This window comes from Amphibalanus amphitrite, unplaced genomic scaffold, assembly GCF_019059575.1.
Source record: "Amphibalanus amphitrite isolate SeventyFive unplaced genomic scaffold, NRLGWU_Aamphi_draft 001420F_arrow, whole genome shotgun sequence".
Lineage (NCBI taxonomy): Eukaryota > Metazoa > Arthropoda > Thecostraca > Balanomorpha > Balanidae > Amphibalanus > Amphibalanus amphitrite.
In genome coordinates, this window is record NW_024882913.1 from 61,539 (window position 1) to 73,538 (window position 12,000).

The 12,000-nt window shown below is 56.9% G+C and overlaps 1 protein-coding gene across 1 annotated transcript in view; it reads left to right on the top strand.

Moving 5' to 3' along the window:
• The window catches only part of LOC122372931, a 53,663-nt gene extending 44,933 nt beyond the window's left edge, over positions 1-8,730 (top strand). The window contains exons 16-19 of the mRNA XM_043350613.1: positions 207-320; positions 680-817; positions 6,992-7,125; positions 7,517-8,730. Coding sequence (XP_043206548.1) covers positions 207-320; positions 680-817; positions 6,992-7,125; positions 7,517-8,372 — 1,242 coding nt within the window. The 3' untranslated portion in view covers positions 8,373-8,730. The remainder of the gene's footprint in view (positions 1-206; positions 321-679; positions 818-6,991; positions 7,126-7,516) is intronic.
• Positions 8,731-12,000: the final 3,270 nt, after the last annotated feature.

The window sequence follows — 12,000 nt, forward strand, 5'->3', positions numbered from 1 at the left end:
CTTGGGGCCAGTTGGTTTCTTCTTTTCTTATGTCGCCCCAATGGCCGCGAATACACTTGTGATAACGCCTATCGGTAGACATGATTGGCAGCTGGCATCGCCTACGCTGTCGATCTCCTCACTACGATGCTGCTATTCGGACAGTGTCATTCGTTTGTTCACTTTTCTCACTGCGCTGTCGCTCACATAGACTCCGGTGTTTGCAGATTTTCGAGATGGTACACATGATGACCTACCAGCGCTCTTTCGTGAGCCGCTACAGTCGCATCAGCTCCATCCTGGAGACGGATACCATCATGGCGCAGCACGCTCACAGAGAGGTACGAACAAGCGCCGTAATTGTCGGCTCGGGAAGGGTTCTAAAGATGACTGAGATGTGGGGCATTTGGAGGGTTCTGCCTTAGTAATTTGGTATTGTGTCATCCTCCAATAATCTCAGTCTCAACCTTTCTCTCGGTTGCATTTATCTTCTAGTTACACTGGAGTTACGTACATCGTTCCACGTGGGATATTGGAGGCTAACTTGACCTGAAGTGTAGTTTTTATATTTATATCCGACGTGTCATGTTTTACATGCCTCATTTTCTTGTGATCGCTGTCAATAAAAAAAAAAAACATCGCCATGGAACTATCCAAGAGGATTGTCGGGACAGTGACAGTATCCCCTCTTCTCCACCAGGCATTCAGTGACGCCGAGATCAGCGAGGCGCGGGGCCGTCTCTCGCAGCTGCAGACCTTCCAGACGGAACTGGAGGGTGTGTGGAGGACCTCTCGCTGGCTCACAGACGCCATCGCCTGGGCCAGGGATAAGACGCAGGTACGGATCGCGGGGGGATGGCATGGGATGATGGCTATGGGCTGCTGCCTCCTGGCATAGAGAAGAAAGATGGGAAAATTATTTGGCGAACTGCGCTTTTGGGAAAACTTCATAGTATTTGTATTTTTTGTAACAAAAAAATCCCTTATGTTTAACAAGGAAGCTTCCAATGCCCCTAAAACAGATAAGACCGAGGAAATGGTTTGATATGCATCATTTTTTTGTTATTAGTTTTATATTGATCACGTTTTTAAAAAAGTTCGCAATGCTATTTTGCTCAAACAGGCGTGCCCATTTTTAACCACAAGCTTGTAGTGACGAGCTGTGCCCGATCGCGTAGTGTACATATGTTATGTTTGTTGGTTTATGTTTGTTGTCATATGTTTGTATCGTGTATATATTCTCTGTACCTAATGTGTCCGCCACTGCGCGTGTGGACCTCCAGGAACTGTGCGCCGTTCTACATGATAGCGCATGCGCACTATTCGTTACCACTTGGTTCTGTTAGTACAACGGTCGCCCAATTGTGTGCAAATACATTCGACTTCTAACCGGAGCAGGACTTTGAAGAAGAGAGGCGAAGGAAGACGGAGGGGGCTGAAGGCTGACGACGGAGAGACACACGCACAACCGACCTTCAAGGTCGCACCGAGCTACGGTCGAGCGAGGTGGGCAACACGCCCTTAAAGACGCCTCTGATTGTAGCCACGCCGGTACCCCTGGTCGGACCCGGTATACTGACACGGACCTTGCCACTGGCTCTGGCTCAGGCTGTCTTAGCGGACACGCCTGCCAGTCCAGACGCTCTCCTAAGAGCGAGTGCTCGGCTACCGCCAGTCTGCCGGGCCCAACAGCGTTCTGCTGACACCCGCCGATACCGCTCGCCGCACCGCAAGTGCCGCAGCGATTCGGGCGCTCCAGGCGAGCGTAACGGGAGTCACACCAGTCCGCGCCGCCAGGCTCTGCCCGCTGTTGTATTCACGGACGGCCCTTCTTTAGATTGCTGACACAGATTCAGTAGATTGCACAGATCAGCAGGCCGTCCGTAGAATTACACTGGTGACCCCGACGTGATACTCCAACCCAGTCATGCCGGACGCCACGGAGTTGGACAACGCAGCACCGCGGGGCGCCCCTCCCGCGACTGTGTCCAACGGGCCTCCAGCTGAGACCGCTCAACGGCCGCTAGCTTCGTTCCGCCTGCCGCCATATACGCCAGAAGAGCCCGATCTATGGCTCCTACAGGTCGAATGCGCGTTCGACATCAGCGGCGTAAGCTCCGACGAGCTCCGGTACAAACTTCTAGTCGCCAACCTGCCAGCGACTATCGCCGTCCAGGTCAAGGACGTGATAAGGACATCAAGGTCATTCACCGCCCTGTGCGACGCGCTGAAGTCTCGCCTTGCGCAATCCCGGGCCGACAGGCTGCAGTCGCTACTCAGCCGACAGCAGCTCGGCGACCAAAAGCCGACGGCGCTCCTCCGTTCCATGAGGAACGAGCTGGCCGCCGCCGGGGACGCTCCCGTGGACACGGAGCTGTTCCGGACACTCTTCAAACAACGTCTGCCGCAGCCCGTCCGCGCTGCCCTGGCCCTACTGCCGGCCGACAGCGCACTGGACGCGCTGGCAGAAGCGGCAGACCGCTACCTGGACGCCAGCGGACCGGACCAGAGGGTAGCGGTCGTCACCGCCCCGCCGCCGCAGCCTGCGACACCGGCACCGGCTCAACCTTCAGCCGGACTAGAGGCCGTCGTAGCGACCTTAGTCGCCAAGATGGACAGCCTCCAGGCCAGCCACCGAGGCCTCGAGGCCAGCAACCGGCGCCTACAAGACGCGCTCCGACGGGATCGTGGCCGGAGCCAATCCCGCCGACGACGGGCGCCTAGCTCATCACGGCCGCCGACACCAGCGCGCTCTCCGACGCCGACGAACGAAGACGACCTCTGCTGGTACCATCAGCGGTTCGGCAACAGGGCACGCCGCTGCGAATCGCCATGCAGTTGGGCGGAAAACTAGGCGGCCCCGCGCTCTTGGCGCAATGCGCGGGCGCACTTCCCACCGCCGCGCCGCTCCTCTTCGTGCGTGACACGAAGACCAATCATCAATTTCTGATTGACACCGGAGCGCAGGTCAGCGTGCTGCCACGCCGCTGCCTACCCAAGAAGTCCACGCTGACCCCTGCTCCTGCCGGCCAGCAGCTCGTCGCGGCAAACGGCTCGCCAATCGCCGTCTACGGCACCTGTCTGCTGGACGTCACGTTAAGCCGCCATCACAGCCTGAAGCACCGATTTTTTATCACCGATGTCACCACACCGATCCTGGGCACCGACTTCTTGGCCGCACACCAGCTCGTCGTCGACGTCGCCAGCCAACGCCTCCTGCGAGACGGCACCGTGTGCGCCAGCGCCCAGCGGTCACGACTGTGCTCCATCGGCGTGCGCCTCATCCACGAGCAGGCTGCTGCTCGCTATGCCGCCGTCCTCGCCCGCTACCCGGACGTAACATCGCCAGCGCCCGGCCCGGCACCAGTCAAGCACAGTGTGACACACCATATCGTCACCACCGGGCCGCCAGTGCACCAGCGGCCACGGCGACTGCGACCAGACCGGACACACATCGCCAAAACAGAATTCGACAAGATGCTACGGCAGGGCACCATCCGCCCGTCCAGCAGCAGCTGGGCCTCGCCTCTCCACATGGCGCCCAAGAAGTCTCCCGGCGAGTGGCGCCCCTGTGGGGACTACAGGGCGCTGAACGCCCGCACTCTGCCGGACCGGTACCCGCTTCCCTACCTGCGAGACTTCTCGGCCGACCTGCACGGGTGTGCCGTCTTCAGCACGATCGACTTGGTGAAGGCGTTTCACCAGATACCCGTGGAACCTGCCGACGTCGCCAAGACCGCCATAACTACACCGTTCGGCCTCTACGAATGCGTCCGGATGCCATTCGGCCTCAGGAACGCTGGACAGACCTTCCAGCGTTTCATGGATGAGGTCCTCCGCGGCATACCGGGCTGCTTCGTTTACCTCGACGACATCCTGCTTGCCAGCCCGACTGCCGAACACCACCTGCAGCTCCTGGACCACGTACTTCAGCGCCTCAACACCTACGGCGTCGTCGTCAACAGGCACAAGTGCGTCCTGGGTCAGCAGCAGGTGGTGTTCCTCGGCCACTCGGTGGACGCCGACGGCGTCCGCCCGCTGCCTGGACGAGTCGAAGCCATCAGGAACTTTCCAGAGCCGACCACGCAGTCCCAGCTGCGGAGGTTCCTGGGGATGGTGGCGTACTATCACCGCTTCGTCCACCGGGCCGCCGAACTCTTGCAGCCCCTGCACGCCCTGCTCACTAACAAGGGCAAGAACTCCAAAGCGCCCGTCGCGTGGACGGACGCGACACGCCAGCGCTTCCGACACATCAAGGACGCCCTGGCCGCGGCGACGCACCTCGCGCACCAGGTCCCGGACGCGCCGCTCGCCCTCTTCGTCGACGCCTCAGACTGCGGAGTGGGCGCCGTCCTCCAACAGCACGTAGCTGGCGAGTGGCAGCCGCTAAGCTTCTTCTCCAAGACGCTTCAACCTGCAGAGAAGAAGTACAGTACGTTCGGGCGCGAGCTGCTCGCCATCTACCTGGCCGTCCGACATTTCAAGCACTCGATCGAAGGCCGGTCGGCAATTGTCTTTACGGACCACCGCCCGCTGGTAACGGCCGTCGGCTCCTCGTCCGACCGCTACTCACCACGAGAGGTCCGCCACCTTGACTATATCGGCCAGTTCGTGTCGGACATCCGCCATGTGCCTGGCAAAGACAACGTGGTCGCCGACACGCTGTCGCGCACGGTCTCGATGGTGGCCCAGCCGCGCCCCCCGCTCGCCGACTTCACTGCCATCGCCAAGGCCCAGTCCGAAGACGGCTCGCTGGAAGAACTCGAGGCCTCAGACACCTCACTGCGCCTGCGCCACATCCCGGTCGGCGATGGACTCCGTCTGCTCTGCGACGAGTCCACCGGATCGCCTCGGCCGGTCCTCCCAGAGGCGCTGCGCCGGCCCTTCGCCAAGGCTCTGCACGACCTGTCGCACCCTGGCGTCGAGGCCACCGTCAAGATCGTCTCCAAGCGGTTCGTCTGGCCCGGTATGGATCGTGACGTGCGCCGCTGGACCCGAACCTGCCTCGCCTGCCAGCGCTGCAAGATCGGCCGGCACACCAAGTCCGACGTCGGCACCTTCCAGCCGCCTCAGCAACGCTTCGACCACGTCCATGTAGACCTCGTCGGTCCGATGCCTCCATCAAGAGGCCACTCGTACCTTCTGACGTGCGTCGACCGGTTCACTCGGTGGCCAGAAGCCATCCCGCTGCCAGACATTCGCACCACCACGGTGGCTCGAGCCTTCCTCGAGCACTGGATCGCCAGGTTCGGTGTTCCATCTATCATCACCACCGACCGCGGCGCTCAGTTCGAGTCTGCCCTCTGGTCGGAGCTTCAGCGGTTCCTCGGCTGCCAGCGGACTCGGACAACCAGCTACCACCCGGCCTGCAACGGCATGGTCGAGCGGTTCCACCGTCAGCTGAAGGCCAGCCTCCGTGCCCACCAAGCTGCCTCGTGGACAGACGTGCTGCCGCTGGTCATGCTGGGCATCCGCGCCACCATCAAAACCGACCTGCAGGCGTCCCCAGCTGAACTGGTATACGGCTCTCCACTGCGACTCCCAGCCGAGTTCTTCGACAACAGCCGCACAGCAGACGCATCACCAGCCTCCTTCGTCAAGGACCTGCGACGCGCCATGGCTCAGCTTCGACCCACTCTGCCACGGACAACCAAGCGCGCCACGTACGTCCCGGAGGCGCTGAAGACGGCAAAGTACGTTTTCGTTCGGCGGGACGACCACCGTTACCCTCTGGACGCACCGTACGACGGCCCGTTCCCAGTCATCAACAGGACAGACAAGACCATCACCATCCAACGGCGACAGCGACGCGACGTCATCACCATCGACCGTTGCAAGCCCGCCTTCATGGACGAGGTGCCGGATCAACCTCAGGAGCAGCCACAGCGCGCACCTGACGTGCAGTCATCGGCCGCCCAGACAGGCGGCCCGGAGCTCCTGCTCTATGACGACACTCCGGCGGCCGCACGTCCTGCACCGCCAGCAGCGCCAACACCACGCCCGGCGCCAACGGAAGCACCAACAACACGACCGACAACACCGCGACCAGCAGCGTCATCGCGGCCAGCATCGACCACGGACATCACCACGGCAGCACAGCCCAGATCGATTCTCCGCACTCGCTCTGGACGCGAGTCACGACCACCGGATCGATTTCGACACGTCACCTTCATCGGCGACGCGTCTAGGGAGGGGGCAGTGTAGTGACGAGCTGTGCCCGATCGCGTAGTGTACATATGTTATGTTTGTTGGTTTATGTTTGTTGTCATATGTTTGTATCGTGTATATATTCTCTGTACCTAATGTGTCCGCCACTGCGCGTGTGGACCTCCAGGAACTGTGCGCCGTTCTACATGATAGCGCATGCGCACTATTCGTTACCACTTGGTTCTGTTAGTACAACGGTCGCCCAATTGTGTGCAAATACATTCGACTTCTAACCGGAGCAGGACTTTGAAGAAGAGAGGCGAAGGAAGACGGAGGGGGCTGAAGGCTGACGACGGAGAGACACACGCACAACCGACCTTCAAGGTCGCACCGAGCTACGGTCGAGCGAGGTGGGCAACACGCCCTTAAAGACGCCTCTGATTGTAGCCACGCCGGTACCCCTGGTCGGACCCGGTATACTGACACGGACCTTGCCACTGGCTCTGGCTCAGGCTGTCTTAGCGGACACGCCTGCCAGTCCAGACGCTCTCCTAAGAGCGAGTGCTCGGCTACCGCCAGTCTGCCGGGCCCAACAGCGTTCTGCTGACACCCGCCGATACCGCTCGCCGCACCGCAAGTGCCGCAGCGATTCGGGCGCTCCAGGCGAGCGTAACGGGAGTCACACCAGTCCGCGCCGCCAGGCTCTGCCCGCTGTTGTATTCACGGACGGCCCTTCTTTAGATTGCTGACACAGATTCAGTAGATTGCACAGATCAGCAGGCCGTCCGTAGAATTACAAGCTAGTCAGTGACATGTTTCTGTCAACTCTAGTTCTGACCCGTCTGACTTCATTTCCTTTCTGCAGGAGGGTTGCCCTCTCTCGGTGGCAGCGCTCCGCTCCTGGGACGGCCGAGATGTCAGCGTCTCACCCGTTCGAGACGCCAAACGGCTGCGAAAGGAGGAGGCCCCGCCGGCGCCCAGCCCGGCCGAGTTCCGCAGGTGCGATATAGGTGGCGCTGTTGATATGACGGAGTTGATAAAGGTGGCGCTGGTTGTGGGACAGATACAATAAAGGTGGCGATTTGAATAGCGGAATGATAACGCTTGAAATAGCGCTGGAATTTGATTTTTACTTTCATGGCAATTATTCTCTTTTTTTGGAGTTTCACTTTCAAGTTTCATGGCTAGTGGATGAATGCGGGTAATGTGGGTAATGTTGCCTCTCATCCTTCTGTAAACTGAGCAAAAATTGTGTGACATCATAAAGTGAGTAGTGACATTGCCCAGTGTCCACTGAACTTGTCTTCAATCTCCGTATAGTCCGCATAACTTCATAGAAAACGGGTGTTGCTATTGCCATCTTCTGACCATTGGCCCTCCCTTTCGACAGATCCAGCTCTCAGCGTCTGCTAAAACCCCGTCCAGAGTTCCAAAAGTCGCGCACATCCGAGTGCCTGCTCAAGTCTCGAGGCGCTGGTGACGAGGGACGCGCACTGCTCGGTTACCAAGACTCGAGTAGCGAGGACTCTCTGTCTCGCCCCCGACCTCCCAACTCGGCCCGCATTGTTGGGGGAGTGGGTGGTAGTGGTGGTGAAGGCACTGGAGGGACGCAACTGCTTTCGGTGGCCTCGGACCTTCGGAAGAGTTCTGCGCCCGATGTGTACGTCCACGCGGACGTGGAGCGACAGTGGAACGCGGCACTCAGTCGCTCAACGCCCAGCTTTGGCGAGCGCCTGGCGCCACCCACTCGCCAGCTTCGCATGCGTGGTGGCGGAGACCGCTCACCCAGCGACGCGAGCAGTTTGGCCTCCTCCGCGAGGAGTCTGTCGTCGAATGACACAGAAACGGACACAGTCAGTGCCGACGAGGCTGACGACGCGTCGGCGGCGGCGCCGGGCGTGTTGCAGGTTTTCGCGGCATACGAGACCGGACTGGCGGCCGGAACGTCGGTACGACTGCACGTAACGCCTCGCACGTGCGCACGTGAGGTGGTGGATCTGGTGGTGAAGCAGCTGAACATGGCTGTGGTACTGAAGGGTCGTCAAGGTCCTGTGTACTCGGCCGACCAGCTGCGTACCTTCTGCCTCGTGGCAGTGATTGGCGCGAGGGAGAGATGTCTGAGGGATGACTTTCGGCCGCTGCAGCTTCAGAACCCCTGGAAGAGGGGCAAGCTGTTCGTGCGACGTCGCACAGAGATTTTAGCGGCGATTCAGCAGAACTCTGTCCGAGATAAGGAAGCGGTCTAGGAGCAGGAGGCCGTGTACTCAACTTCGCTGTGATTGATTATGGAATGTGACTGCTTTGCGTGTGTTTATTGTGCGCGCGTTCTGTGCGGTGTTGAATGTGAGAGGTGCGTTTTATCAGCATTCCACGCGCGGTTGTAATGGATATTTATTGTGGTGGCGCGCGAGAGAGCTGCCATCTGTTGAGCGCGGCGTGAAGCTATACTTACGATCGGGAACAGAGATGGGCTGTTAATTTATGCCGAACTATGTAGATGCTTTGTTACTTGTATCTTGTTGCGGCGGTGGCGCCGCGGCTTCAGAGTTCAGACGACTGTCGGAGGGTAGGTGAGGATGAAATAAAACGGAGCCCACCAACAGAGCTTTGGAAGAATTTTAAAGACCTAGTCAGGCAAAGAGATAGTGAAAATGGTTTCAGACGATTTTGAAAGTCTTCGGATAATGTTTCAAACTTTGTTGCCAGGCTTAGAGTAACAGAGTCGCGATATCCGACTGCACAATATCCGACTTCTTAGCGGTGTAGCCTAGTTGACTCCACCGACGGATCCCGGGGGTGGCGGGGAAGGGGTACGTCGTCCACTCCAGAAGTTAGAACCCATATAAACAGTAATAAATTACTATCGTTCTCATATGATATAACCGTAGTTGTCATAAACGTACCTGCCTAATTTTGTTTTTCTACGTTGCAAGAGACGGCTAGGGCATCACTCTGAACACCGCAAGTCGCACGCGGCTTGTCACAGTGATCAGTGTGCAGCATAGTCAGGCTGATATTGTGTAGACAACTTGGAGGGTCGCTATGCAATACAATTTTGTGTTTAGCTTGGTAAAAATGTCCCAGAAACATTTCAAATTAACTCTTTAGTGACCTGTGACGAAAGCTAGATTTATTTTTTACGGTCCAGAGACCAAGAGACAGTGTGTTCAATGGAAGCGCACTGACTCCCCAAGACCCAGGAAACCCAGACAGAGAAGGTGCACTGGGGAGCTCATAATGATCCCGTTCTTTGACGGCTAAGGCATCATCTTCATCAACTGTGTCCCCCACGGCTAAATAGTCAACAAGAAATACTACGTACATACATACATACACATACACATTTATTTTCAACATTACAAATGAGCAAAACATACAAAAAAATATTATAAGATTGGTGCAAAAGAATAAAAATTCTTAAATTAAAGCACCTCTCTTAATCAATCAGTATAAAATAAACATGAGTATTACATAAAAAACACGTGGAGGTTCTGAGGGAGTTCATAAGGATATTTCGCCGTAAGAGGCCAGACCTATTCAAATCTGGCCAGTGGAAGCTGCACCAGGACAACGCACCCGCCCACAAGACCATCATGGCGACGGACTACCCGACACAGATGGGCATCAAAACTGTCCCTCATCCTCCCATACAGTCCAGATCAGGCCCCATGTGGCTTCTGGATGTCCCCCACACTGAAAGAAAAGCTCAGGGCTGAGGGCTCACCGTTTTGAGGATGAGAAGGAGATGAAAGAGGCTGTGACAAAGGCACTGGACACCTTCACTTTGAAGGACTACCAACCAGCGGGCCTTCAGGATGTGGTTGAAGCGCTACAACAAGTGCATGGAACTCGGGAGGTCCTATTTCGAGGGTGACTGAAGTTCCATGCTTCTCTGAAATAAATGAATGCTCCTAGTGAAAAAGTCTTAAAACTTCTGGAGTGCACCTCGATTTGGAGCATTCTTCTCTCCCGTAGCGTCCAATATTGTCGAAAATGTAATGTCATCAAATGATGTTTGGTCATGGAATCAGTACAAGTGCTAAAAACGGCGATCACGCTGTCGATTACGGTGCCAGCATGCAGTCCTCTGCCGCTGGGCTAAGCTCCTAGTTAGTGGTACACTCGTGGGCAGGTTGATGTTCGAGTACCTACTTTTTATCCACCGGGCTCCTATGGCTCAGCATTGGCAGCAGCCGCCTGGTACCGGTAGACTGTGCCGCTTCACTTACTTGTCAAGCGGCACAGCCTACCCACACCGTATGACACCGGTCTGGGTCGGTGGCTGGAAGGCAATGTGGGCCGCCTGTGACGTCAGCGCAGCGGTGAGGGCCGAGCCCGGAGGCATGGCTCGGGTCGGCGCGGCGCGGCGGCTGGTGAGGGCTGGGGAGTGAGGTGGGGTGGGAGCATGGACCATCGCGCGGCTGGGCGAGTGTGGTTAACTTTCGTGTCTCCAGGCGCAAATTGTTCCAGGTCTAACAATTGCGCTAAAGCATTTGTTAAAATACCCTATGCCCAAGACAGCACCTATATCATTTACTTGCTATGCGCATTACGACGCACAAGCATGACATTTTCACGTGGGTCATGTGTGTGAACACACATGACATGACATTGTCACAAGCATGACCTTGGGACAGCCGATAGAACTTATGTCACAGGTGCATCGAGGTGCGGAGCTACATTGTTTATAAAATATAAGTGTTAATGCCTTGATTGAGCTGATTTGTGTCTATTGTTTCGCACAGCAAACGTCCAGAGACGTGGGAACTGGGGATTATGGGTCAATTTAAAGTGAATATTACTGTTGCTCTAATATGTGGTCGCAGCCACCAATAGCTAACCGTTTCAACTAGGAGCAAATAATTCGGGCACTCAGGAGAGTTCGAACCGGGCACCTCCCACCGGACATTTTACGACACGAGCGTTCATCCACTGAGCTACCGAGAATGATCCCTAACAGCACAAAACAAAATGACATTCGCCCGTTGACCGCCAATGACAGTTGTGTGACATTTGATCGCATTTGACCGCGGAGGGTGGTCACTGGTCTCGGTAGCTCAGTGAATGAACGCTGGCGTCGTAGGGTGACCGGTTGGTGAAGCCCGGTTCGGACCGTCCTGGGTGCGCGACTTATTTGCCCCTTGTTGGAATGGTTTGCTATTGGTGGATGCGACCACATATTAGAGGAACAGTAAGATTTGCTTTAAGTTGGGGCGTTAGCTGCCGCGCTATCCAAAAACCCCAGTTCCCACGTCTCTGGACGATTGCTGTGCGAAACAATAGACACAAAGCAGCTCAATCAAGGCCTTCGCTTATTTGTTATAAATAATGTAGCTCCGCACCTCGATGCACGTGTGACATTAGTTCTGTCGGCTGTCACAATGCCACGCTTAAGTGCGTCGTAATACGCATAGCAAGTGTGATGATAGGCGCTGTCTTGGGCTAGGGTATTTTAACAAATGCTTTAGCGCCATTGTTAGGTGGAACAATTGGCACCTGGAGACGCGAAACTTAACCACACTCGCCCAGCCACGCGATGGTCCGTGCTCCCACCCCACCTCACTCCCCAGCCCTCGCCAGCCGCCGCGCCGCGCCGACCCGAGCCATGCCTCCGGGCTCGGCCCTCACCGCTGCGCTGACGTCACAGGCGGCCCACATCGCCTTCCAGCCACCGACCCAGACCGGTGTCATACAGTGTGGGTAGGCTGTGCCGCTTGACAAGTAAGTGAAGCGGCACAGTCTACCGGTACCAGGCGGCTGCTGCCAATGCTGAGCCATAGGAGCACGGTGGATGAGTACTCGAACATCAACCTGCCCACGAGTGTACCTACATTCAACTCTTCTGGTTTAGGTTAACGCCAAAATGCCTTTCCA